Consider the following 25865-nt stretch of genomic DNA (forward strand, 5'->3'; position numbering starts at 1 on the left):
GTGAGAGGTGACTTGGTTGAAGCATGTACGATCCTGAATGGTCTCGACAAGGTGGACACAGAAAAGGTGTTTCCCCTTGTGGGTGAGTCTAGAACTAGGGGGCACTGATTTAAAATTAGGGGTTGCCCTTTTAGGGCAGAAATTAGGAGAATTTTCCTCAGAGTTGTGCGATTTTGGAACTCTGCCTCAGAAGGCAGTGCAGGCAGCATCATTGAATAGTTTTAAAACTGAGGTAGATCTTATTGATTAGTGGAGAAGGCTCGTGGGATTGGAATACCTATTTCTGCACCTATTTCATATGTTCAAATGATCTGACAATTCATATGTTTGTATGTATGTATGTAACTTAATTTTATGTTAGTTCCATTGCTGAATTCAAATAACCAGGTAATTTGTTATTTAGTATTAAGCATAGCTTTTTCATGCATATTTTAATGAAAACATCACACCTAGTGCAATTGGACTCCCACCAGCAGTTTATACTGTTAATTTCTGTTGGCTGTGTCTTGTCTTGCAGCACAAGAGGCTGTATTCTGCTCTCACTCTTGGAGGAGGAGATGTTAAACTTCTCGAGAATTGTACCTCAGATATGTCATCCCTTGAAGCACCAGAAAGCTGTGTCATTGAAGTTGGAACGTCAGATTCTCAAACTATGTCAAACTCAGCAGAAAAATGGATTGAGGCAGTGATGAAAACTTTACAACGGTACATAACCAATCTTTATACTGAATATATTGGTCAATAGGTAACACTAGGCAGACATTATTAATTCATTGACCATAGGTGATTTTTGAGGAATTTAGAAATTATACTTTTTGTATCTTATCTGTTATTTTCAGAAATATTGTAATAGATGTATTAAGGGGAGGCGATGCCCTAGAGGTATTATCGCTTGGCTATTAATCCATAAACCCAGATAATGTTCTGGGGACCCAGGTTCAAATCCCGCCATGGCAGATGGTGGAATTTGAATTCAACAAAAAATATCTGGAATTATTGATGACCACGAAACCATTGTCGATTGTCAGAAAAACCCATCTGGTTCACTAATGTCCTTTAGGGCAGGAAATCTGCCGTCCTTACCTGGTATGGCCCACAAGTAACTCCAGAGCCACAACAATGTGGTTGACTCTTAACTGCCCTCTGAAATGGCCTAGCAAGCCACTCAGTTGTAACAATCGCTACAAAGTCTCAATAAAGAAATCAAACCGGGCGGACAACATGGCATCAACCTAGGCACCGGAAAAGACAACGGCAAAATAAACAGCCCTGTCAACCCTGCAAAGTCCTCCTTACCAACATCTGGGGGCTTGTGCCAAAATTGGGAGAGCTGTCTCACAGACTAGTCAAGTAACAGCCTGACATAGTCATTCTCATGGAATCATACCTTAGAGATAACACCCCAGACACCACCATTACCATCCCTGGATATGTCCTGTCCCGCTGGCAGGACAGACCCAGCAGGGGTGGTGGCACAGTGGTATACAGTTGGGAGGGAGTTGCCCTGGGAGTCCTTAACATCGACTCCGGACCCCATGAAGTCTCATGCTTTCAGGTTAAGCATGGGCAAGGAAACCTCTTACTGATTACCACATACCGTCCTCCTTCAGCTGCTGAATCAGTATTCCTCCATGTTGAACATTTGGAGGAAGCACTGAGGGTGGCAAGGACGCAAAATGTACTCTGGATGGAGGATTTCAATGTCCACCATCAAGAGTGGCTCGGTAGCAGCACTACTGATCGAGCTGGTCGGGTCCTAAAGGATATAACTGCTAGACTGGGTCTGCAGCAGGTGGTGAAGGAACCAATAAGAAGAAAAAACATACTTGACCTCATCCTTACCAATCTGCCGGCTGCAGATGCATCTGTCCATGACAGTATTGATAAGAGTGACCACCGCACAGTCCTTGTGGAGACGAAGTCCTGCCTTCACATTAAGAAGTGTTGTGTGGCACTATCATCGTGCCAAATGGGACAGACTTCGAACCGATCTATCAACTCAAGACTGGGCATCCATGAGGCGCTGTGGGCCATCAGCAGCAGTGGAACTGTACCCGAGCACAATCTGCAACCTCATGGCCCGTCATATCCCCCACTCAACCATTACCATCAAGCCAGGGGATCAACCCTGGTTCAATGGAGAGTGTAGAAGGGCATGCCAGGAGCAGCACCAGGCATAACTAAAAATGAGGTGTCAATCTGGTGAAGCAACCAAATGGCAAAAACAGCAAGTGATAGACAGAGCTAAGCGATCCTACAACCAACGGATCAGATCTAAGCTCTGCAGTCCTCCACATCCAGTTGTGAATGGTGGTAGACAATTAAACAATTCACTGGAGGAGGAGGCTCCACAAATATCCCCATCCTCGATGGAGGAACCCAGCACATCAGTACAAAAGATAAGGCTGAGGTATTCGCAGCAATCTTTAGCCAGAAGTGCCGAGTGGATGATCCATCTTGGTCCCCAGCATCTCAGATGCCAGTCTCCAGCCAATTCGATTCACTCCATGTGATATCAAGAAACAATTGGAGGCTCTGGATACTGCAAAGGCAATGGGCCCTGATAACATTCAAGCAATAGTACTAAAGACTTGTGCTCCAGAACTTGCCGCTCCCTTAGCCAAGCTCTTCCAGTACAGTTACAATGCTGGCATCTACCCAACAATGTGAAAAATTGCCCAGATATGTCCTGTACACAAAGGGCCCAATTTTACCATTTTCATTCCAAGTGCCGAATCTGGGCGCAGTACAGATCCGACTTAGAAATCCGCTTTCAGGCGCCCCCATACGCTCTCAGCCATCTCCAGTTCGATTTGCGCTCTGGGCGGGGCTTAGCGCTGCCGGAACGATCGGAGCTCTAAACTGCGCATGCGCAGTTAGAAAAAAAATTGAAAAAGCGTGCCCGTGTCGGATCACTCCCAGGCTGCAGAAACCAGATAAAGCGGCCCGGGAGCGATAAGCGGGAGCCGGGGTGTATCTTTGGGGGGGGGGGGGGGGCGCAGGGGGTCTGCTGCCACTCTGCGGGCGATCGGTGGGGGGGGGGGGGGCAGGGGTGGCACTACCCAGACCGATCACCCACAGAGTGGCAGCGGACTCCACTGCCCCCCCACCGGAGATCCGTCTGCCCCCCACCGGAGATCCGTCTGCCCCCCCCCCCACCGGAGATCCGTCTGCCCCCCCCCCCCCCCCAAACTGGAGATCCGTCTGCCCCCCCCCCCAAACCGGAGATCCGTCTGCGCGCCCCCCCCACCGGAGATCCGTCTGCCCCCCCCACCAAAGATCCATCTGCCCCCCCCCCCACCAAAGATCCGTCTGCCCCCCCCCCCCCCACCAGAGATCCATCTGCCCCCCCCCCCCCAGATCTACATCTGCCCCCCCCCCCCCCCACCAGAGATACATCTTTCCCCCCCACCCAGGACAACAATGTGGCCTCACCCCCCTGCCGCCCAGAGAATGGTCTGGTCTCACTCCCCCTCTCCTCCAGAGGAACAACTGACCCGCCTTCCCCCCCCCCCCCCCCACCACCAGACAACGATTGCCCCCCCCTCCGTGCCAGCGATACATCTGACCCGCCTCCTCCTCCTCCCCCGCCCCACCACCAGACTATGATCAGCCCTCTCCCCACCCCCCTCCACAAACAGACATCGGCCCTCCCCCCCCGCCAGAGATACAGCTGACCCGCCTCTCTCCCCCCCCCCCCCCCCCCCTCCCCCCCAAACCACTGATCTGTGTCAGAGAGCCATTGGAAGCTCTGAACGCGCTCTTCAGAGGCTGGAGCACCCGACTCAGACTTTCATTTAGCAGGTCCCTAAAAGCGCCGTCCCGGATCGGCAAATGCGGTGGTAAAAGGGGAAATGCTGATAGAGTTGGGAGGGCAGTTCATTCATTCAATTTAAATGCATGGAAATGCATTTAAATCGTCGTTGTGCCCGATTTGGGCGCGGAACGGATCCCCACCATTCGCGGGTCTCGGTAAAGTGGCGACCTGCATGGACGCGGGTGCCTTCACGATAAAGGCCTCACACCCGACTTTACCGCGATTTCGCACCCGAAAACGGGCGCAAATTGGTGGTAAAATCAGACCCAAAAAGTAGGACAAATCCAACCCAGCCAATTACCGCCCAATCAGTCTATTCTCGATCATCAGTAAAGTGATGGAAGGGGTCATCAACAGTGCTATCAAGCAGCACCTGCTCAGCAATAACTTGCTCAGTGATGCCCAGTTTGGGTTTTGTCAGGGTCACTCAGCTCCTGACCTCATTACAGCCTTGGTTCCAACATGGACAAAGGAGCTGAATTTCAGAGGTGAGGTGAGAGTGACAACCCTTGACATCAAGGCCGCATTCGATCGAGTGTGGCATCAAGAAGCCGTAGCAAAACTGGAATCAATGAATATCAGGGGGCAAACTCTCTGCTGATTGGAGTCATACCTGGCACATTGGAAGATGGTTGTGGAGGGTCAGTCATCTGAGCTCCAGGACATCTGTGCAGGAGTCCCTCAGGGTAGTGTCCTAGGCACAACAATCTTCAGCTACTTCATCAATGACTTTCCCTCCATTATAAGGTCAGAAGTGGGGATGTTTGCCGATGATTGCACAATGTTCAGCACCATTCGCGACTCCTCAGATACTGAAGCAGTCCATGTTCAAATGCAACAAGATCTGGACAATATCCAGGCTTGGGCTGACAAGTGGCAAGTAACATTCGCGCCACACAAATGCCAGGCAATAACCATCACCAATAAGGGACACTCTAACCACCGCCCCTTGACATTCAATGGTGTTACCATCACTGAGTCCCCCACTGTTGGGGTTGCCATTGACCAGAAACTCAACTGGATTCACCGCAAGAGCAGGTCAGAGGCTAGGAATACTGCAGCGAGCAACTCACCTCCTGACTCCCCAGAGCCTATCCACCATCTACAAGCCACAAGTCAGGAATGTAATCGAATACTCCCCAATTGCCTGGATGGGTGCAGCTCCAACAACACTCAAGAAGCTTGACACCATTCAGGACAAAGCAGCCCGCTTGATTGGTACCACATCTACAAACATTCAATCCCTCCACCACAGATGCTCAGTAGCAGCAGTGTGTACTATCTACAAGATGCATTGCAGCAATTCACCAGAGGTCCTTAGACAGCACCTTCCAAACGCACGGCCACTTCCATCTAGAAGGACAAGGGCAGCAGATACATAGAACCATAGAAAATTACAGCTCAGAAACAGGCCTTTTGGCCCTTCTTGTCTGTGCCGAACCATTTTATGCCTAGTCCCACTGACCTATAGAACACCACAATTCACATCCTGACTTGGAAGTATATCGCCATTCCTTCACAGTCGCTGGGTCAAAATCCCTCCCTAACGGCATTGTGAGTCAACTCACAGCACATCGACTGCAGCCATTCATGAAGCTCATCACCACCTTCTCAAGGGCAACTAGAGATGGGCAATAAATGCTGGCCTAGCCAGCGACGCCCATCTCCCAAGAATGAATTAAAAAATTAAGAAATATTATTGCAATTTTTAGTCTTTCTACTTAAAAAAAAAAAGTGAAAGGGACTAGTCAATATGGTACTGGACCAGGAATCCATGAGACAAAAGTTCACGTCACATCATGGTATGTTATGAAATTTAATTTAATAAACTTGTATTTTGTGTGTCACCCCAATAACCATTATAAATGACTGCAGCCCCACAAAACAGTTGGTTGTTCTTAATACCATTTGTAGTGATTGATAAACCTGCTTGGGTATAAATAGCCTCTTCAAATTAATTAATTGGAATTATACATTTAAAACCTAGATGCGGATTGGTATGTAACTTGTGCTAAAGTGATTACATTGTTAGCTGTCCTTTTGGTGATTCGTATTAACCATAATGTTTTCTGCTTGATTAGAAAAAGATTGCGTGCTATACCGGAGGCAGAAATTGGTTTAGCAGTTCTTCACAATTCAACAGATATTTATTGCAACCCCCAGAAAAAGCCTGATCATGGTAAGTGTATAAAATATTTTCCCATAGGGCTCAATTTTACCATCGCCTTGCACCTGTTTTTGGGTGCAAAAACTTGGTAAAGTCGGGCGTGAGGCGAATAGCGTGATCTGCACCCGTCTCCACGCTGGTTTCCTCTTTACCAAGGCCTGAAAATGGCTGTGATCGGGACCGTGCCCGAAACAGGCGCGACAGCCACTTAAATGCGTTTGCATGTATTTAAATTGACTTAATGGGCTGCATGCCCAACCTTAGCGACACTTCCCCCTTTACCACCGCGTTCGCCCATCCAGAATCGGCGCAAAACAGACATGCTCCACAAAAGTCCGATTCTGGTGCTCCAGTTAGTGAGGAGGTAGGTGCCTAGCGTCCAACGGCTCTGTTTGAGATCGGTGGGAGGGGGAAGGGGGGGGTCCGCTGCCATTCTGGCTGAGATCAGTGGCGGGGGGGGGGGTCTGCAGCTATTGTGCTACTCTGTCTGAGATCCTTGGGGGGGGGGGGGGGGGGATAGGGGCCCGCGATTGGTCGTGGTGGTGGTGGTGGTGGGGGGGGGGGGGGGGGGGTGGCAGATAAGGGGGGTCAGTAATGTTGGAGGGGTGGGGCAATATTTGTGGAGGCATTATCCGGCCCAGGAGCGATGTGGCAGGGGAGCGACATTCTATCATTTTTTTTGTCTGCGCGTGCGCAGTTGGAGGTGCCGATCAGAGCTGCAGTGTTTGGCCATGTTAAGCCCCGCCCACAGACTTCAACAGCACCATTTGGAATCGCTGATACTTTTTTAGGCAGAGTCCGTATGGGGGTGCCTGAGAACAGGTCTGAAAGTCAGATCTGAAACACTCCCAGTTTCAAGTCCCCGCAGCACTTAGAATCAAAATGGTAAAATAGGGCCTATAATGTCATGTCTTATTCCGATGTAAATTAAAATGTGAAAAATGCATGCAGTTGTGAGGATGCACTTAAGTTCCAACATTTCAACATACCTTCTATAAGTTCAGTAATTATTTGCATCATAATTGACCTTGTCACTGGGTCAAAATTCTGGAGTTCCCTGCTCAATGTTGTTCTGAGAACACAATCCTTGCAGTCCACAAAGTTGCAGTTAGAAACTTTGATGAGTTACTCGAGGCACCAAGGATATTGTTTCCTTGCATTTCCATTCTCATTTCACTTCTTTGAAGAGGCTAATTATTTAACATTTGTTTCAGTCTGTTTTTCATGCAAAGCATTTTCGACCCAATGTTGTTTTACTGCGGACATGCTTTGAAAAATGGTGATTTTTATTTTTTTAAGAAACTTGCTCCTCTTCAAGAACAACAATTCCAGGTCCATCACTTTCTCAAAATGTGGACATGGTCGACATGACTGCCCCAGATTCTGAACGAATTACTGCATACGTACCAGATACACAGCCATCACAAGAACACAGTATAAGGTAAAGGAAAAACTCGCTTTTGGATGGGAAATGCAAATTAGTTGTATGCCACATAATTATAGTTACGTGTTTCACATATCCACTCACCATTCTAGTTAGGTAAAGCTCCAAGATCTTTTTTACTTTTCAGCCTCTTGGTTGAGACCCTTTCATGTCTTACAGATGTTCACTCCTGACCTCTTCCTGTATGCATCATCCTGCATTTATTCACATTGAAAAGCAATCTGACATATTTCAGCCAATTTACTTACTAGGTCCAGCAGGTCTCTTAGAAGCAAATGGTAGGCCGAGTAAATAGTACATACAGTGAGGTGCTCAGAACTGCTGGAAGGAAATAGCAACCATGGAAAATGCCACCGAATTGATATTTGACATTAGAAGGTATAGTATTGGTGACTTGTAGACACGAAAATGGTATTCATTGGAGTAGAGTGATTAAGTGAAGATCTAATACGAGTGTTTACAATTCTGGAAATGAGCAATATTTTAGAGAATAACCAGTGAAAAATTATTTCTGCAAATTGCCAAATTGGTAACAAGGGAGCATAAGTTTAGGATTAATACTAGAAATGTAAAGGTGGAGGCTAGAACATATTTTCAGGAGTTACACTAATCAAAGCTACTGCAAGTGGCAGTTTAAAGCAGTTAAATCACAGCATCTAAGAGCTGCTGGACATCCTTGCAGCTGCGAGAGCTGATGGGAGTACAACCTCTGAACTTTGGTGAGGTCAGATGAGAACATCTGATGCACTTGCTTGAAGGCTGAACAAGCCAATTCTGGAAAGGCAAAGTATGCTGCACACGTGAAGTTATTCCTTGCCAGTGGTGTGGGGTGATCTCGGTTGACTGCTTATTTGCAGGGCCTGGTGTTTGCTCTGGAGCTTCTGAAACCATATGCCATTGTGGTGGCAAAACCCTGCCCGCAGCTGGTGTCTCCTTTTGCGTTAATGGTCAGCTAGAGGCTCCCAGTTGTCGTGATTGATGTCGTGGGCATTCATGTCTCTATTGACGGCATCCTTGAATTGGAGTTGGATGCCCTGCTGGTCTCTTGACTTGGGCTACCTCTCTTATGGTATCTCGTCAGGGATGCAGACATCTTCCAACCCTTGCACATGCCCAAGTCGCCTTTGCTTGATTAGCACTAGCATGTTCAGCATGTTTGCCCTAGAAAGGACTGTTTCATGGTTACTTTGTTTTTCCATGTGATGCCAAGGTATGTCTAAAAGAGAGCTTGATAAACATTTGATTAGAAATACAGGAGTATGGGGAAAAGAAAAGGAAACTAGGGTGAGAATAGCTAGTTTTAGTGTGGATTTGGTATTAATGGACCAGAATGTTCTCCCTCTGTGCTTAAACATTTGTGATTATCTACTATAACACTTGACACTATCAAGTTTTATGAGAAAGCATGTGAGGAATATTATTACACAACCATTTTATTGGTTATATATGACCTGTTAAAATTGCCTCTATTTTAACATTTTCAACAAATTGTACCATCTTTTGTTCAAAGCATATGACTTATTATGTCATGTAAGTTTAATAAAAATGTCACTGCTGATTTTTGCCTGGATTTGCTACCTTATTATTAATACATATTGACCAATTAGGTGAACTAGGGTCTGAAGTAGATTCTTTTTTTTGAAATAGATTCTTAAGTTGCAGTATTACCAGAGGTACTTTCTAAAGGAACCTGAAGTGAACACTAGATGGCGCAGTTGTCCTATTGTAGGGTCTCCTATGCCAGTCAACCTTGCGCATACTGTTTGTGATGGTAAAGACTGAGAAAATGTTTTATACTGAGAAAGGTTAGACCATGCAACGAAAAGGAAGATACGTAGTGAGTTGGGTTCATTTCTATCTGTAATCTGAACTGCTGTCCATTATTTGGAAAAAGTAAAAGAAATACAGAAATTAAGCGTGTATTAGTCTATAATAATGGTCTATCAAAAATTAAAGCCCGTTCCCCAGTAAATAGAGGAGAGAATTATTTTTGAGTTATTATGCAGATAAAGATTATTAATTGGCTGAATAATGACTAGAATTAAACCTTATTGATTCACTGCAAATTCAATTAATTAGCATCACGTTTACATTTACAAAGTAGCTGTAATTGAACAGGCAACCATGCAAAATATTTATCTTGAATGCAGAAAAAAATTATTGTTGTATTTTCCTCTTTGTGGCCTTTGACTTGCCGTAGCTGCCTTCAGTGGGGAGAACACCCTTGTGTCAATTCTACAGAGACAATATCAGGGTGAGTAGCTGGCTGCATGAATTCAACACCACTCTGATATTGGTAACATTCATTATGCTTGATGTATGGCAAGATACCAAGACATTGGTTTTCTCAGAAAACGTGGTTGTGTAGAGTGGGTGAAAGGTTCCTATTGAATGTGGGACTTGAAACATTGCAAACTGCTATTTGAGGAAATATTTCACCAATTCTATTTTTACCAGCGCCTCAATTTTAAAATGTGCATCCTTTGCAAATGTCTCCATGGACTCTTCCCTCCCTATCCTGCAACCTTCTCCAACTTTACATTTCAAAGATGACTACTCTCCTCTGAGTCTGGCATCCATGATTTAATTGCTTCACCATTGGTGGCCATGCCTTCAGCTAATGAAGCCCACAGCTCTGTATTTGCCTCCCAAAAATCTCTCTGCATCTCTGTTTCTATTTTCTCCTTTAAGATGCTCCTTAATAATCACAATTTTAACTCATGATGTGACTGAGTGTCAGATTTTATTTGCTAATACTCCCGTTGCTTTACTTTATTAAAGGTGCTATATAAATACAAATTGTTATATTTTAAAAATCTTAATGGCAGGCATTTACTGAGCATAAACCTTACCTCATGTCTCACTATTTTGAGTCATACATTTATGTCAACAATATGATATTTACCTTTATTCTTTTTCTACCCCCAACCTCCAGACCCCCTGTCCTCCTGATAGCTGCAGCCCCCTAGCCAGAATCATCTTAATCGGATCCCATCATTGTGGGAAAAGATTGGGCTAGGTTTCTCAAACTGTTCTAAATTGTTTTTTCTCATTGAAAATGTTTGAGGTAGAGAGATTATTGTGGAGGAAGAAGTGTATTTTGGTGTTGGCATCAGGTATTCCCATTTGCAAGTACCTCAAGTAAAGTTCCCTCTTGATAATACTAGAAAAATGCAGACACATGGCTACAGTTTACTGATATGCAAAGTCAGTGGGTGAGACTCTTTGCCAGATTCATCGCAAACCAATGTCCAGTTTTGAAGTCATTAGTGAAAAAGGGATTGATTCAGGAGCTCTTTGAGCCATAAAGTATAAGCTGAGACAATGGAGGTTTTCCAATTGATCCATGGGCAGGAGAGTGGAGAGCAAAGTGATCCTTGGGTACAGTGGGGTTGTGTAATGAGTGTGAATGTTAGTGTGGTTGATCTGAGGAATCGGCAATGAAGCAGCAAGAGCGAAGATCCTGGAGTCAAGCCACGAGATCAGTACAGATGCGACACACATCAATATAACAATACTACTCCACCTTGGCAACCGAACCTTAATTTTATAGATTAAGTTTTATTAAAAGTATTTTTTTATAAGTATACAAAATGCATCAAACAAATTATATTGAATACAAACATCTTTTTTTTTACTGTGCGCACATCCCCATATATAAATAAATATAAAGGTCATTTGGCAATAGGTGGTGCTGTAAGTGTAATGTTATTTGACCAATTATTCACAATTAGGTGGTACTTAATGTAATGTTGAATACAAGATGCTGCCCCCTCCCCACTCCCAACCCAGTCTTTACTATTTGAAGATACCCTTCACAAGTGCAGCTTTTATTTCCTCTTGTAGTAGCTTTCCTTGCACCTTTGACTGGATTCCTTGTTGCATTTCTTCTCCCATTAATGTCTCAGTACATTATGCCCCCCTGATGTAGATTTCCCTTCTTCAGTCTGTAATCTCATTTCTACCACCTTCCTTCCTGCTCCCCCAAACAAGCCTGCTCCTCTGCCTCTTTCCTTAGTTTCCTCATTTCACTCCCTGCCCTCATCAGCCATGAGGAGCCTAGTGGATGATAATGTTGATAACTTGTGTTCAGAGAATTGCTAGCCAAGACTTGGCCACTGCAAGTTGAATAGAAATATCCTTATTTTTTTCTCTCCTCCACCATCACACTTTTCCTTGATTTGTTCAGCTGCATTAACCATGACAATGCTTCTACAAGTGTGGCACAATATTAGTATGCCAGCATGCAGTGGCATTAAATCTATAGCTCAATGCGTGGCACACTCCATTAACAATGTACAAATCAGAGAGATGTTTTGTTAAGTACGCTATTTCCTTTTTCGCATTTCAAGTTTTTTGGCTGTGACTGATAGTGGCATCTACTGAGTAACTATAAATCGGGAAAATGTTCAATTTAATATCAAAGTAATTTGGTAATTTAATTGTTCACAGCTGAAGCTTGCATGAAACATTATCAAATCTTGTTACAGAATGAACACGAATAGCACGCAAGTGATAAAAGAAACACCTGAAAAGGAAAGCAAAGAGGTTTCACAGGATACTTCGTTGGTGAAGGAAACTTCCTGTAAGAGACCGTTTCTTCCAACAGATGAATGGCAGAAATTGAAGAGCAAAGAGAGCCAAACAATCATCACTGTTGATAAAAAGCCATCCACAGCAAAAACACTCCAAAATGTTGAAAAGAAAGGCAGCATCTGTTCACAGAAGCAATCTATCGTTGACTTCTTTCAGCCAGTGGGAAGAAAAAGGTGAATGTTCAAAATATTTTTTAGGAAGTTGCTTTATCATGTTCAGTTTGCAACATATTTCCTAAAAGTTGAAATCAACCAGGAATATAGGTCCAAAAAGACTTATACAATCAACCTGGCAATCCTAAATTCCAAAAAAATAGCATGTTATTATCTTAATCTCTTGTATTCTTCAGTTCCTACTTTTACCAGAATTGCATTTAGGGAAGAATAGAACTGAAATTAAAAGTATTAAAATTGATTTTTTTTTTTCCTCTCCAAAAAATGAACAGGGAAAGAGAGGAGACTGAATCGTCCCAGGCTAAATTTGCAAGAACAGCGGAGCCAAATCTACCCACTGATCGTCAATTGTATACCACAGATTCTTCATTGGAAAAGAAAGGCTCCAAGGTCACTGGCCAGGGCACAGATTCTGAATGTTTGTCTGCAAACCATCAAACTGGAGCCTTTGCTGAGAGTTTAAAAGAAAGACCTGGCCAAATTGGTGAAGAAGAAACATTCAGCAGTCGGGGCTCTGCGAAAACAGAGTTTGTTCGTGAAAAGGCAGTACGAAAAAGAAAAGACCCAGAAGACGAAAATTTGAAAGATGACATGATCCTCTCCAGGGATGAACAGCTGGGAGTGAATAAAAAGAGAAAGGTAGAATCTGAGGTTTTATCTTTCAATGAAGAAGATGAGGCTGTATCAGAAAGTGGAGTTAAAGCATCTGTGAGTAATGTTTTCTAAATTGATGGTTTTATCTTTTGTGTACATAGACTAATGTTCGCAAACACAAGACTGACACTTTATAAATGCAAGTTTTATAAGACAAAATAGCTGTTCCTTAAATCTAACCACCTGTGATTATGTTTGAAATGATTGCAGCCAATCCTCCAATATTAGAGGATCACCAGCCGTTATATGTTTAAATTTAAAAGTATAGGCTCGTCTTTTCAACCTTGCCCCTTGCCTGAGGTGTGGTGACCCTCAGGTTATATCCACCACCAGTCAGCTCCCTCACAGAGGGGAGAGTGACCTATGGTCATCTGGGACTGTGGCGACATTTACATATTTCTTTTAGTTTTTGGTCCTCTCTGAAGGTTTTGTGAGTCTTTGCCTGATGTGTCCCAAATAGTGATCAGAAGTTGGAACATTGGGTAATTTTCCTCTTCCCAAAGCAGAGGAGCAAGGACCAGTGGTAGTCATCATACTGCCAGCCTTGTTGAGATCAGCTAATTTGGCATTGACCACAAATCGATCATGAGCAAATCTCACCATTTTGTCTTTGCTAACTGAGTTATCAGGGGAGCTCATTTGAGTTGTATTTTTTATGGATTTTTTTGGTCGGTAATGAAGATCAATCCTACCAATTCTACCATGCCAATGTTTTGATCTTTGGCAGAGTAAGATTGGGATGGGAAAATCTAATTGTTTTTTAAAAAATGTATTGATTTGATTTGTTTTAATCTTTGCTCAGCGTTTTGCCTACATTTGGGATTTTGAGAATATTATTTTAGAACATTACTTGTAATAAAACTTCAGGCGTAACATTTTTGCTCACAGATTCCATGCAGATTAGTCAGTTTTCCAGTCATAATGCAGATGACCATTATGCATAAGAAAAAAATTGTATTGCATGCCATGTGTGCGTGGTATTGTTAAAAGCTTTGCTCCACCAACTCTTGTTAAATTTGTTCAGCAACTGGTCCTATCTTTGCTACTTATAACATTTGTTTAGAGAAATGTAACCATGATTAAAACTATATCCTTGGTCCCTAGATTTACAATGCAGTTTGCATAAAAGGTAAATTTTGGGGTATGTTAATAATTGAGTGGGAATTATGGAATGTAAATGTATCTTGTTTTTCTTTGTATCCAAACATGCAAAGACATCACGAATAAAACAGGAATCCGATATTAAGCACGAATTACCTGCAGCTCTTAATAAGGAGTCAAGTAATGTAAGTATTTCCCACCATTGTAAATCCAACTGTATTAAATCATTACTAAAAGAATTTATGATTCATTATTATCAGACTTGGTTCTGCACCTTCGAGTTAAGTAGCAATCTAGATTACCCTTTTCTATAAGATCACTTATATTGTGGTCAGTCTAAAATAAGCAATGATCTTAATCCAGGATGGGTTAATGCCTGGGTTATGTGATATTAATTCTTAGTTCCCTAGTTTGACTGCAATAGAAAAAATGTCCACGTTAATTCTGAGGCCAATCGTGTGCATGGAAATTTTCTATTTAAAAAATACTCAGGTTTTAAACTAAATTAACTGGAATAGGGCAGATTTGCTTGGTACCTTGTGTTGTCCCAGTGTGAAGTTCATACTTTATAGTCTATGTCAGGAACTGGAAAGTTTTCTGTGATTAAGGGCGGCACGGTAGTACAGTGGTTAGCACTGCTGCTTCACAGCTCCAGGGACCTGGGTTCGATTCCTGGCTTGGGTCACTGTCTGTGTGGAGTTTGCACATTCTCCTCGTGTCTGCGTGGGTTTCCTCCGGGTGCTCCGGTTTCCTCCCACAGTCCAAAGATGTGCGGGTTAGGTCGATTGGCCATGCTAAAATTGACCCTTAGTGTCCTGAGATGCGTAGATTAGAGGGATTAGCGGGTAAGTATGTAGGGATATGGGAGTAGGGCCTGGATGGGATTGTGGTCGGTGCAGACTCGATGGGCCAAATGGCCTCTTTCTGCACTGTAGGGTTTCTATGATTTCTATGATTGTTGAATGACAAGCCTAGACTTTGAAATTGTTTATTTAATATGTCATAAATGAATTTCCATCTATTGTGAAATGGTACAGAAGAAGAATGTCTACGTGGATAAATATAACATTTCACTTAATTGTTAAATAGTTTAGAATTTTTAAAATTCTAGTACCCATCTCTCTCAAATTAGTTTTTGCCTGAGCACTGTCAAATCAGTGTTCATGTCGGTTTCTCTCCTCTCGTTATCTTACTGGCCCCACATTTCCGCTGTGAGGGTGCGAGGCTGATTTAAACATTTAAATCAACATTTAAATATAATTAGTGAACCTGGGATGGAATCGTCCGGGCTCACTTGCCTTAACGGCATTTGCCGGCGAGGACCACATATGGCCTCCATCAACAGGGACCTGATGCAGTGGCCTTGCCAGGAGGACTGGGTGCCATTGAAGCCCCCCTGGAGGTTGGGGGTGGGAGCAGTGCCTGTTTGGGACCCTGGCAGCGCCAGCATGACACCCTGGCACTGTCAGCCTGGCAGTGTTCACTGGGCACCCTGGCAGTGCCAATGGGTGGGGCCAGAATAGGGGCGGGGCCTGTGTCTTTTTTTTTAAAAGAGCAAGGAAGTTTTGTTGCAATTATACTGGGCTTTGCTGAGAGTAGAACTGGATTATTGTGTGCAGTTTTCATCTCCTTACCCAAGGAGGCATGTACGTGCCTTAGAAGGGCGCTACATAGGTTCACTAGGTTGATTCTAGGTTAAGAGAGTTTTATGAAGAGTTATCGAGTAGAATGGGCCTAAAGTCTCTTGAATTTAGATCAATGAGATGATTTCATTGAAACGCTGAAAGGACTTGACAGGGTGATCAACTCAGTGAACAAATGAGCAATTGAATCAGCATTTCCTGTGATAATTATGCTAACATCTTTGCTTTGTAGCATTTGGAATTACTGCATGAATCTGAAAATAACGAGGCTCTTCCAAGCAGACTTCTGTTAACTGTGTTCAAGTCACTTGTTGTCAGCCAACCTGGAAGAGGGAGAATACCTGCGTCAAGTGCAGAGGAGAGCCAATTGAAGAACTTTAAAAAATTTAAAAAGGTTAACATATTATGCTCTACTTTCACTTTTTCACTAGTTTTTGGTGTTTTAATCTATGCTTTTTGCATGAAAATCAATGTTGGTTGCCAGGATGCCGTTGTAATTTGTAAATCCACCAGTAAATTCAGGGATTAAGCAATGAGCTGAGTTGCATATCTTCAGAGCTTGCTCTTAAATGCGGTCTGACCTTTTACGTCGGTTGAGATTTTCTGAGCCCCACCACAGCACGTTTTGCAGAAGTGGAGGTGGGTTTTCCAATCCTGTCTTGTCAACAGGTTTTCCCATCATTTGTACCCCTTGCGGGAACAGCCGGAAGATTTCAGTCTTAACCTTTCATGGGATGCAGGAATTGCTGGCAAGACAAGCATTTGTTGCCCATGCCTAATTGACCTTGAATTAAGAGTCAGTTAAAAGTGGATCTGGAGTCACATGTGGGCCAGACCAGGTAAGAATGGCAGCTTTCCTTCTGTAAAGGACAGTAATGAATCGGATGGGTTTTTCACCAATTATCGATGGTTTCATGGTCACCATTACCGAGGCTAGCGTTTCATTTCCAGATTTATTAATTGAATTTAAATTCCATCAACTGCCGTGGTGGGACTTAAATCCTGTCCCCGGAGCATTAGCTGTGCCTCTGGATTCTTAGTCTAGTGGTATGATCACTATGCAACCATCTCTCCTTAAAGGGAAGCTGCATGGAATAGCTGGAATCTAAAAGAGGGAAATGAAACACAGAATAGAGAGAGAGGTCAAGAATGACATATGCTGCATTGGAGGCAGTGAGCCGGAGGAGAAATGACAGGGTTAGGGAAGTCCAGGAGGCATTGAAGAGCCACCCCGGAAGGAATTGGGAGCAGGTGATTAGGGAGATCAGTTCCCAGCATCAGGCCCTAAGGACCTGGCACCAATGCAACATGTCTAATGACCTCGCACAGGTGGTTAAATTCAGTGACTACATCTTCGCGTGACATCTTTTTTTTCATTTACGGGATATGGACATCGCTGGCTAGGCCAGCATTTAATGCCTGATCCTCGATGACCTTGAGAAGGTGGCAGAGAGCTGTCCTCTTTATTCACAGCAGTCACCGAGGTGTAGGTACACCCACCTCAACACCCGCCTCTCGTGCTGCTTAATGCACCAGAACCTCACCATCATCAATCAATACTCCCTGGAACTCTGGACCCATTCCTAACATCTGCCTCACCCTCAACTACCAATGCTGCAAGATACACACACACCTTTCACTGGCTTCACAGACCTCCAGCTTTTTAGCCTTGGCAGGCCTAGCACCCAAATTTACAGTAATTGAAATTTTGCCCCCTCCTGCAGGGAAGAGTGGTGCACAATATAACAGAGCTGGTGGGGGACAAGGTACCTGCACCTCTGATCTCGCTGAAAGAGATGGTGGGGCTGGTTGTGACAGCAGGTCTCACTGAGAAAATTGAGGGTAATGGTACTCTTACCTTGCATCTCTTCTCAACTCCCAACTCACTCTCACTCTGAGATCTGCTGATGGTGTGACCATGGACATCTTGCTTCCCACCCCAAATCTCTTTCCCTTCTGATTTTCCGCATTCAAGTAACTTAAAAACTCCCACCTGCCCAGCTACGATGGCCCAAGAAGGAAGTGAGAACAGCAAAGCACTGATAGAGATGTAATTTGACCTGGTGCTCTCAGCCACCAGTTCAGATACGAGCATTTCACATAACACGGATGCTTGTATAGATTTGGGAAATGGTGAGTCATCGGGCATGAGTGGGCTGCACCTTTTTTAAAGTTTGTTGATAGGAGGCGGACATCATTGGCTAGGTCAGCTTTTATTGCCCATCCCTAACTGCCCCTGAGAAGGTGGTGGTGTTCTGCCTTCTTGAACTGCTGCAGTTGATGTGATGCGTTGCAGAAACACTAGTGTTATTAAGAAGGGAGTTTGCATTCTAACAATGCAAATTGGTGGTTTGTTTCTTAGCTCACGGGAAGGCAAAACTGTAGATTAGTTCTGTTGCTGAGGTCTCATCTCATGACCTCAATAGGTCGGCATACAGAAAGATGCTGATGGCACGAACACCGCGATGCTTGGTTTATTGGCTAGCCATCTAGACAGTCTCCTGTCACTGTCGAGCATGGAGAAGTCTGGCTCCTTTGACAGAGGATATAGCATAGAATTTCTCCTCTCTGCAGACTTGTCTCCATCTCTCTGTTGTGCTGCAGACCAGCGACACTTTCACTGCTGCCCCAGACCTTGTTTGGACAGGTCACCTAATGCTCTGGCCTCCTGTGAGGATGCAGAAACCCTCCCTGCCAAATCTAGGAACTCAGCACAGCACCTCCATGTCAGGCATGTTTGGGCATTTTACAACGGAAAAATATAAGATTTTTAAAATCAACTTGCCTGCAAGCTGGATGCCTGACTGTATAACACTGGTCCAAGATGCATCTTGCAGCTCAGTACTTGATTTTCACAGGCCTGAATTTTTAGGCTGGCAAGGGCTTGGCCCCCACCAACTGAAGAGTTGCCAGGGAACACAACCCCACTGGCGCTTGACTGCTGCACTCCCATTTTACGCTCTAATAAGCGTTGACAATAGGTTGGACATCTGCCCCTCATTCAGGAGAAAGGCCCATCTTGGGGCCTTTCTGATTGGCTAGCAAATCTCCAGTCCATGTAGTGCCACAAACTGCAGTGGCCAATAGAGGAAATGTTTGGAGCTGCCTGAGACTAAGTCCCAGGAACAGAGGTAAGTGCAAGGGGCCGTAGGACATGGAGAGAAAGGAAGGCCTGGGGAGATTTTGAGTAGGACAAACTGGGGTCTTGGAGAGTAGGCCAGATAAGAGAGGGTGGTCCAGAGGTCACCAGGTGTTAAAGGGAGGGGGCCCCACTCAAAAGGTGACTTCTGATGGAGGCGCACACACCCCACCTCCCCCTTCCCAAGATCAAACTTTCTGGGTTCCCTCTACAGAGCTTCAATCATTTGAGGCTGGGTCAAAAATAGCCCTAAATTACCCATTAATTGGCCACTTAAGGGCCTCTAGTGGGGCAAGGGATGGCTTCCTGCCTGAGGTCTTGCCCGCCACAGCGTAAGATCGCTGCAAGGTCAGGGTGGGCTGGAACCTGGAGGGAATCCTGTCTCTGCAATATTACACTTTCCCCCACATAAAATCTTGACCATCAGAGTGAGGCAGGAATTCATTCAATGGGTGTTCCCAGTTCAACTTAGGAATTCCAGAGCCGGGTTATGTGCCATCAGTATAGTGCTGAGCCAGCTGCTTCTGGTGAGTGCCTTTCTCGAGAAGATGCACTGGCTGAGCTATGGTAGAAACGGCTGGTGACACGACGTGTGGCAAAAAAGTGCTGGTCTCCTGTGAGCAGCTTTTTGAGTTGAAGAGTGCAGAAAAATGTTGAGCGATCTCCCACCGCAGCAAGATACAGCCTATGTCATGTAGGGAAATGTTACACAGAGACTTATGGATAGAGGGGAATGAAATAAGAACATAAGAAATAGGAGCAGGAGTAGGCCATCTAGCCCCTCGAGCCTGCCCCGCCATTCAATAAGATCATGGCTGATCTGACGTGGATCAGTACCACTTACCCGCCTGATCCCCATAACCCTTAATTCCCTTACCGATCAGGAATCCATCCATCCTCGCTTTAAACATATTCAGCGAGGTAGCCTCCACCACCTCAGTGGGCAGAGAATTCCAGAGATTCACCACCCTCTGGGAGAAGAAGTTCCTCCTCAACTCTGTCTTAAACCGACCCCCCTTTATTTTGAGGCTGTGTCCTCTAGTTTTAACTTCCTTACTAAGTGGAAAGAATCTCTCCGCCTCCACCCTATCCAGCCCCCGCATTATCTTATAAGTCTCCATAAGATCCCCCCTCATCCTTCTAAACTCCAACGAGTACAAACCCAATCTCCTCAGCCTCTCCTCATAATCCAAACCCCTCATCTCCGGTATCAACCTGGTGAACCTTCTCTGCACTCCCTCCAATGCCAATATATCCTTCCTCATATAAGGGGACCAATACTGCACACAGTATTCCAGCTGCGGCCTCACCAATGCCCTGTACAGGTGCATCAAGACATCCCTGCTTTTATATTCTATCCCCTTCGCAATATAGGCCAACATCCCATTTGCCTTCTTGATCACCTGTTGTACCTGCAGACTGGGATTTTGCGTCTCATGCACAAGGACCCCCAGGTCCCTTTGCACGGTAGCATGTTTTAATTTGTTTCCATTGAGATAGTAATCCCATTTGTTATTATTTCCTCCAAAGTGTATAACCTCGCATTTCTCAACGTTATACTCCATTTGCCATATCCTCGCCCACTCACTCAGCCTGTCCAAATCTCTCTGCAGATCTTCTCCGTCCTCCACACGATTCACTTTTCCACTTATCTTTGTGTCGTCTGCAAACTTCGTTACCCTACACTCCGTCCCCTCCTCCAGATCATCTATATAAATGGTAAATAGTTGCGGCCCGAGTACCGATCCCTGCGGCACGCCACTAGTTACCTTCCTCCAACCGGAAAAACACCCATTTATTCCGACTCTTTGCTTCCTGTCGGATAGCCAGTCCCCAATCCACTTTAACACACTACCCCCAACTCCGTGTGCCCTAATCTTCTTCAGTAGCCTTTTATGGGGCACCTTATCAAACGCCTTTTGGAAATCCAAAAACACCGCATCCACCGGTTCTCCTCCATCAACCGCCCTAGTCACATCTTCATAAAAATCAAACATGTTCGTCAAGCACGACTTTCCCCTCATGAATCCATGCTGCGTCTGATTGATCGAACCATTTCTATCCAGATGCCCTGCTATCTCCTCTTTAATAATGGATTCCAGCATTTTCCCTACTACAGACGTTAAGCTGACCGGCCTATAGTTACCCGCCTTTTGTCTCCTTCCTTTTTTAAACAGCGGCGTAACATTAGCCGTTTTCCAATCAACCGGCACTACCCCAGAATGCAACGAGTTTTGATAAATAATCACTAACGCATCCACTATTACCTCTGACATTTCTTTCAATACCCTGGGATGCATTCCATCCGGACCCGGGGACTTATCCACCTTCAGTCCCATTAGTCTACCCAGCACTGCCTCTCTGGTAACATTAATTGTATTAAGTATTTCTCCTGCTGCCAACCCTCTATCGTTAATATTTGGCAAACTATTTGTGTCCTCCACCGTGAAGACCGACACAAAAAACTTATTTAAAGACTCAGCCATATCCTCATTTCCCACTATTAACTCCCCCCTCTCGTCCTCCAAGGGTCCAACATTCACTCTAGCCACTCTATTCCTTTTTATATATTTATAAAAACTTTTACTATCATTTTTTATATTAATTGCTAGCCTAGCTTCATAGTCTATCCTTCCTTTCTTTATCGCTTTCTTAGTCTCTCTTTGTTGTTTCTTAAATTTTTCCCAATCACTTGTTTCTCCACTATTTTTGGCCACTCTGTACGCAGCTGTTTTTATTTTAATACTCTCCTTTATTTCCTTCGTTATCCACGGCTGGTTCTCCCTTTTCTTACAATCCTTGTTTTTTGCTGGAATATATTTTTGCTGAGAACTGAAAAGGATCTCCTTAAAAATCCTCCACTGTTCCTCAGCTATCCTACCTGCCAGCCTGCTCTCCCAGTCTACCTTAGCCAATTCATCCCTCATCCTATCATATTTCCCTCTGTTCAAACAGAGGACACTGGTTTGGGACCAAACTTTCTCCTCTTCCATCTGAATCAGAAATTCGACCATATTGTGGTCACTAGACCCAAGAGGGTCCTTCACAATAAGATCCTTAATTCTACCTACCTCGTTACACAATACCAGATCCAAAATAGCTCGTTCCCTCGTCGGTTCCGTAACATGCTATTCAAGGAAACTATCCCGACAGCATTCTAAGAACTCTTCCTCCATTCCACCCTTACCGACTTGAGTCTGCCAGTCAATGTGCATGTTGAAGTCCCCCATGATTATTGCCGTTCCGTTTTTACACGCATCCCTTATCTGCTTGTTTATAGCCCTCCCTACCTCAACATTATTATTTGGGGGCCTATATACCACACCTACTAGTGTCTTTCTCCCTCTACTATTCCTCATCTCTACCCATAACGATTCCACGTTTTGTTCCTCAGAGCCTATGTCATCCCTCAGTACTACCCTGATATTATCTCTTATTAATAGCGCGACCCCACCACCTTTTCCTTCCTGTCTATTCTTCCTAAACGCCTGATACCCCTGGATATTCATCTCCCAGTCCTGGTCACCTTTCAGCCACGTTTCTGTAATGGCCACTAGATCGTACCCACTCGTGCTGATTTGCACCATCAACTCATTTACCTTGTTCCGAATGCTTCGTGCATTCAGGCAAAGTGTCCTTATTCCAGCTTTTATCTGGACTCGCTTTGATGAGTCGCGAACACCCTCTCCCTCTACTCCCTTATCTAAATTACCGCCTTCATTCACTTGCACCCTCTCCTCTACCATTAATTTTGTAATTCCCCTTACCCCTGCATCCTCCACCCCATCAATTAGTTCCTTGATCCTAGTCAACTCTTCTAGCTCCCCTCCCCCCAACCTATCTAGTTTAAATTCTCCCCAGTAACCTTAGCCAACCTACCGGCCAGGATATTGGTCCCCGTGTGATTCAAGTTCCACCCGTTTTTTGTCCAAAGAAACGTTTTGTGCTTAAAGGTAGCTGATTGCTTGTGGCCTGCTTAAATGACAACTATACAGGAGAATGTGCTGCCTGATGGGAAAATGTTCTCATTCAGCATCTTTCAACTGATCTTTTAAAACTGACCTTTTATTAAATGCATGTTTGAACATTATGCATTGATTGGCTGTGTTATTTTAGCTAACTATTTGTTGAAACTATTTTCCGTTGTTATAGATTTTGTACCCAGGCGCAGAAGAACTTCCTAAAATTATTGGGGGCACAGATCTGAAGGCTTATCAAACCAAAAAGTGCTCAGAAATGGAGGAATGGTTAAGACAAGAAGTGGAGGTACGAAAGTGGATTAGTGATAAAGACCTGGGTATCCTTCTGTGCTCACCAGCCTGCAATTCCCTTTTTTAATTCACTTCAGTGCATGAAAAATCATGGCAGGTTGACCATAGAAGCAGAAAGCCCTGCTTAAAGTAAATTTGTTAAACTTGCACTAAATATTTCTTCAATCTGAATGTGTTTTAATTACATGCAGAGTAATATATTCTGTAATTTGTTTGACCTAGGAGCAAAGCCAACAAGCTAAAGAAGATAATCTTGCTGATGACTTGTTCAGGTAAGGAGCAAGTAATTTTTAAAGGACTGTGCATGGTGTAAACAAGTGAAGAGGAGTGTACCTCCACCATGCTGTGTTAGCTCAATGTTATTACCATTAAGCAGCTCTTCCTTGAGGTTTTTCCCTGCCTTGTTGATGCCCTGTAACTACTAAGCTGAAAAAAGGAATAGTTTCCAACTCACTGCATTGATTTCTGGCCAATCCACATCCAACAACCTACTCAAGGTTGCCTTTTCTCTTTAGGTTTTGACTACTTTTATGGAATAACCTTTGGAATTTGCTTTAGAGTTCTTATAGATAGAGGCCGGGATTCTCCCAAAAAATTTTAAGTGTCGAATTTGCGTGAAAACTGGAGTAACTCATGCTGTTTTTTTCAGTGGGAGTTCAGAGAAGAACCTCCCACACTCTGTGCACTGCAGAATGCACCAGTGAGAATCGTGCTCAAAATCAGTGAGCGGGGACTATTCCCACTGCATAGTGCTGAGCGGGCCACTGCGCATGTTCTGATCTGTCAGCGCCAAGATCGGGGCATGCGCAGTGGCCATGTCTGCCAGCCTTCCGATTGTTGGCCAGCAATCCCGGCAATGCTGGCTCTCTCCTCCCCAGAGCCCGATCGCTGCGCTGGTCCTGCAAGCGTGTCCGTAACCCCGCCCCCCCCAACAAACCCTCCTCAATCGCTAGCCTCCCTCCCTCTGTCACTCAGCCCAAGTGCAAAGTGGCAGTGGGAACCCCCCAGCCCACCAACCATCCCCGAGGGGCCCTACCTCCATTAGGCCCTTCCCCCTTGGCATTGCCCAATGGGCATTGGCACTCTGGCATCTTGGCAGTGCCCAAGGGGCAATGTCCAGGGGGCACAGCACCCCCCCCCCCCCCCCCACCGGTCACTCCAGCAGGGTTGGGCTGCTAACTCCCCGCAAGTGGGGAGCTGCTGTAAACCCCGCTGGAGTGAAATCCGGGGTGGGAGAGGCTAGTGGGCCCAGAGACTTTCGTCCCAAGTCCGTTAATTACAATTAAATTATATTAAAATGCTCCTTTGAATGCCTGATGCAGCTCTGCGCCTATTTCCGACGGGGAGCTGATGGCGCCGGAAATCCGGCGCTGGGAGTTGCGCTTGGGGCCGGCGTCCAGCACAGACCATGCTAATCCAGGTCTGCAGAAATCTTCCAGAAGGAAGATTCACCCCCACAGTGTCTCAATACCACAACCTTTGGACTGATTTGGGCTGGAATTTGGATTCTGCCGGTTTTTGGAGAAAACACCAAAACACCTTAACTCAAATAATAGGAAACACATGGAACCAAATTAAAGTTTGAAAAAATATATAATAAAGAAATAAGGTATTATCTGGCTGACTTGCCTTGCAGTCAAGGGCCATTCAGGGTGAGCAAAAAAGGCCAGCACATGAAGCCATTAACAAGTCTGCGCGGTCCAAGAACAAAGAAAATTACAGCACGGGAACAGGCCCTTCAGCCCTTCAAGCCTGCACCGACCATGCTGCCCGATATAACTAAAACCCCCTACACATCCGGGGACCATATCTCTCTATTTCTCTATTTCCATCCTATTCATGTATTTGTCCAGACGCCCCTTAAAAGTCACTACCATATCCACTTCCACTACCTCCCCCGGCAGCGAGATCCAGGCACCCACCATCCTCTGGGTAAAAAAAATCTGCCTCGTACATCTCCTTTAAACCTTGCCCCTCGCACCTTAAACCTGTGCCCCCTAGTAATTGGCTCTTCCACTCTGGGGAAAAAGCTTCTGACTATCCATTCTGTCCATGCGTTTCAAAATCTTGTAGACTTCTATCAGGTCACCCCTCCACCTCTGTCGTTCCAGTGAGAACAGACAGAGTTTCTCCAGCCTCTCTTCATAGCTAATGCCCTCCATACCAGGCAACATCCTGGTAAATCTTTTCTGTACCCTCTCCAAAACCTCCACATCTTTCTGGTAGTGTGGCAACCAGAATTGAACACTATATTCCAAGTGTGGTCTAACTAAGGTTCTGTAAACCTGCAACATGACTTGCCAATTTTTAAACTCAATACCCTGGCCGATGAGAGCAAGCATGCCGTATGCCTTCTTGACTACGTTGTCCACCTGCATTGCCACGTTCAGTGACTTGTGTACCTATACACCCAGAACCCTTTGCCTATCAATACTCTTAAAGGTTCTGCCATTTACTGTATATTTTCTACCTTAGACCTTCCAAAATGCATTACCTCACATTTGTCCAGATTAAACTCCATCTGCCATCTCTCCGCCCATATCTCCAACCGATCTATATCCTGCTGTATCCTTTGACGGTCCTCATCGCTATCCGCAAATCCACCAACCTTTGTGTCATCTGCAAACTTACGAATCAAACCAGTTACATTTTCCTCCAAATCATTTATATATATATATATATATATATTACAAACAGCAAAGGTCCCAGCACTGATCTCTGAGGAACGCCACTTGTCACAGCCCTCCATTCAGAAACGCATCCTTCCACTGCTATCCTCTGTCTTCTTTGACCGTGCCAGTTTTGTATCCACCTTGCCAGCTCACCTCTGATCCCATGATACTTCACCTTCTGTACCAGT

The 25865-nt window shown here is 44.8% G+C and overlaps 1 protein-coding gene across 3 annotated transcripts in view; it reads left to right on the top strand.

The window, feature by feature from the left end:
- nbn (nibrin) overlaps positions 1 to 25865 on the top strand; it is a 55738-nt gene that overhangs the window by 15774 nt on the left and 14099 nt on the right. For 2 of the 3 annotated variants that reach the window (XM_078216015.1, XM_078216017.1), the window contains exons 7-16: positions 518 to 705; positions 5899 to 5996; positions 7284 to 7425; positions 9629 to 9682; positions 11919 to 12197; positions 12470 to 12905; positions 14066 to 14137; positions 15828 to 15989; positions 22887 to 23000; positions 23228 to 23277. In XM_078216015.1, coding sequence (XP_078072141.1) covers positions 518 to 705; positions 5899 to 5996; positions 7284 to 7425; positions 9629 to 9682; positions 11919 to 12197; positions 12470 to 12905; positions 14066 to 14137; positions 15828 to 15989; positions 22887 to 23000; positions 23228 to 23277 — 1595 coding nt within the window. The remainder of the gene's footprint in view (positions 1 to 517; positions 706 to 5898; positions 5997 to 7283; positions 7426 to 9628; positions 9683 to 11918; positions 12198 to 12469; positions 12906 to 14065; positions 14138 to 15827; positions 15990 to 22886; positions 23001 to 23227; positions 23278 to 25865) is intronic. The other variant, XM_078216016.1, reaches the window with a different exon arrangement.

The sequence above is a fragment of the Mustelus asterias genome, chromosome 7 (genome assembly GCF_964213995.1).
Source record: "Mustelus asterias chromosome 7, sMusAst1.hap1.1, whole genome shotgun sequence".
Classification (NCBI taxonomy): Eukaryota; Metazoa; Chordata; class Chondrichthyes; order Carcharhiniformes; family Triakidae; genus Mustelus; species Mustelus asterias.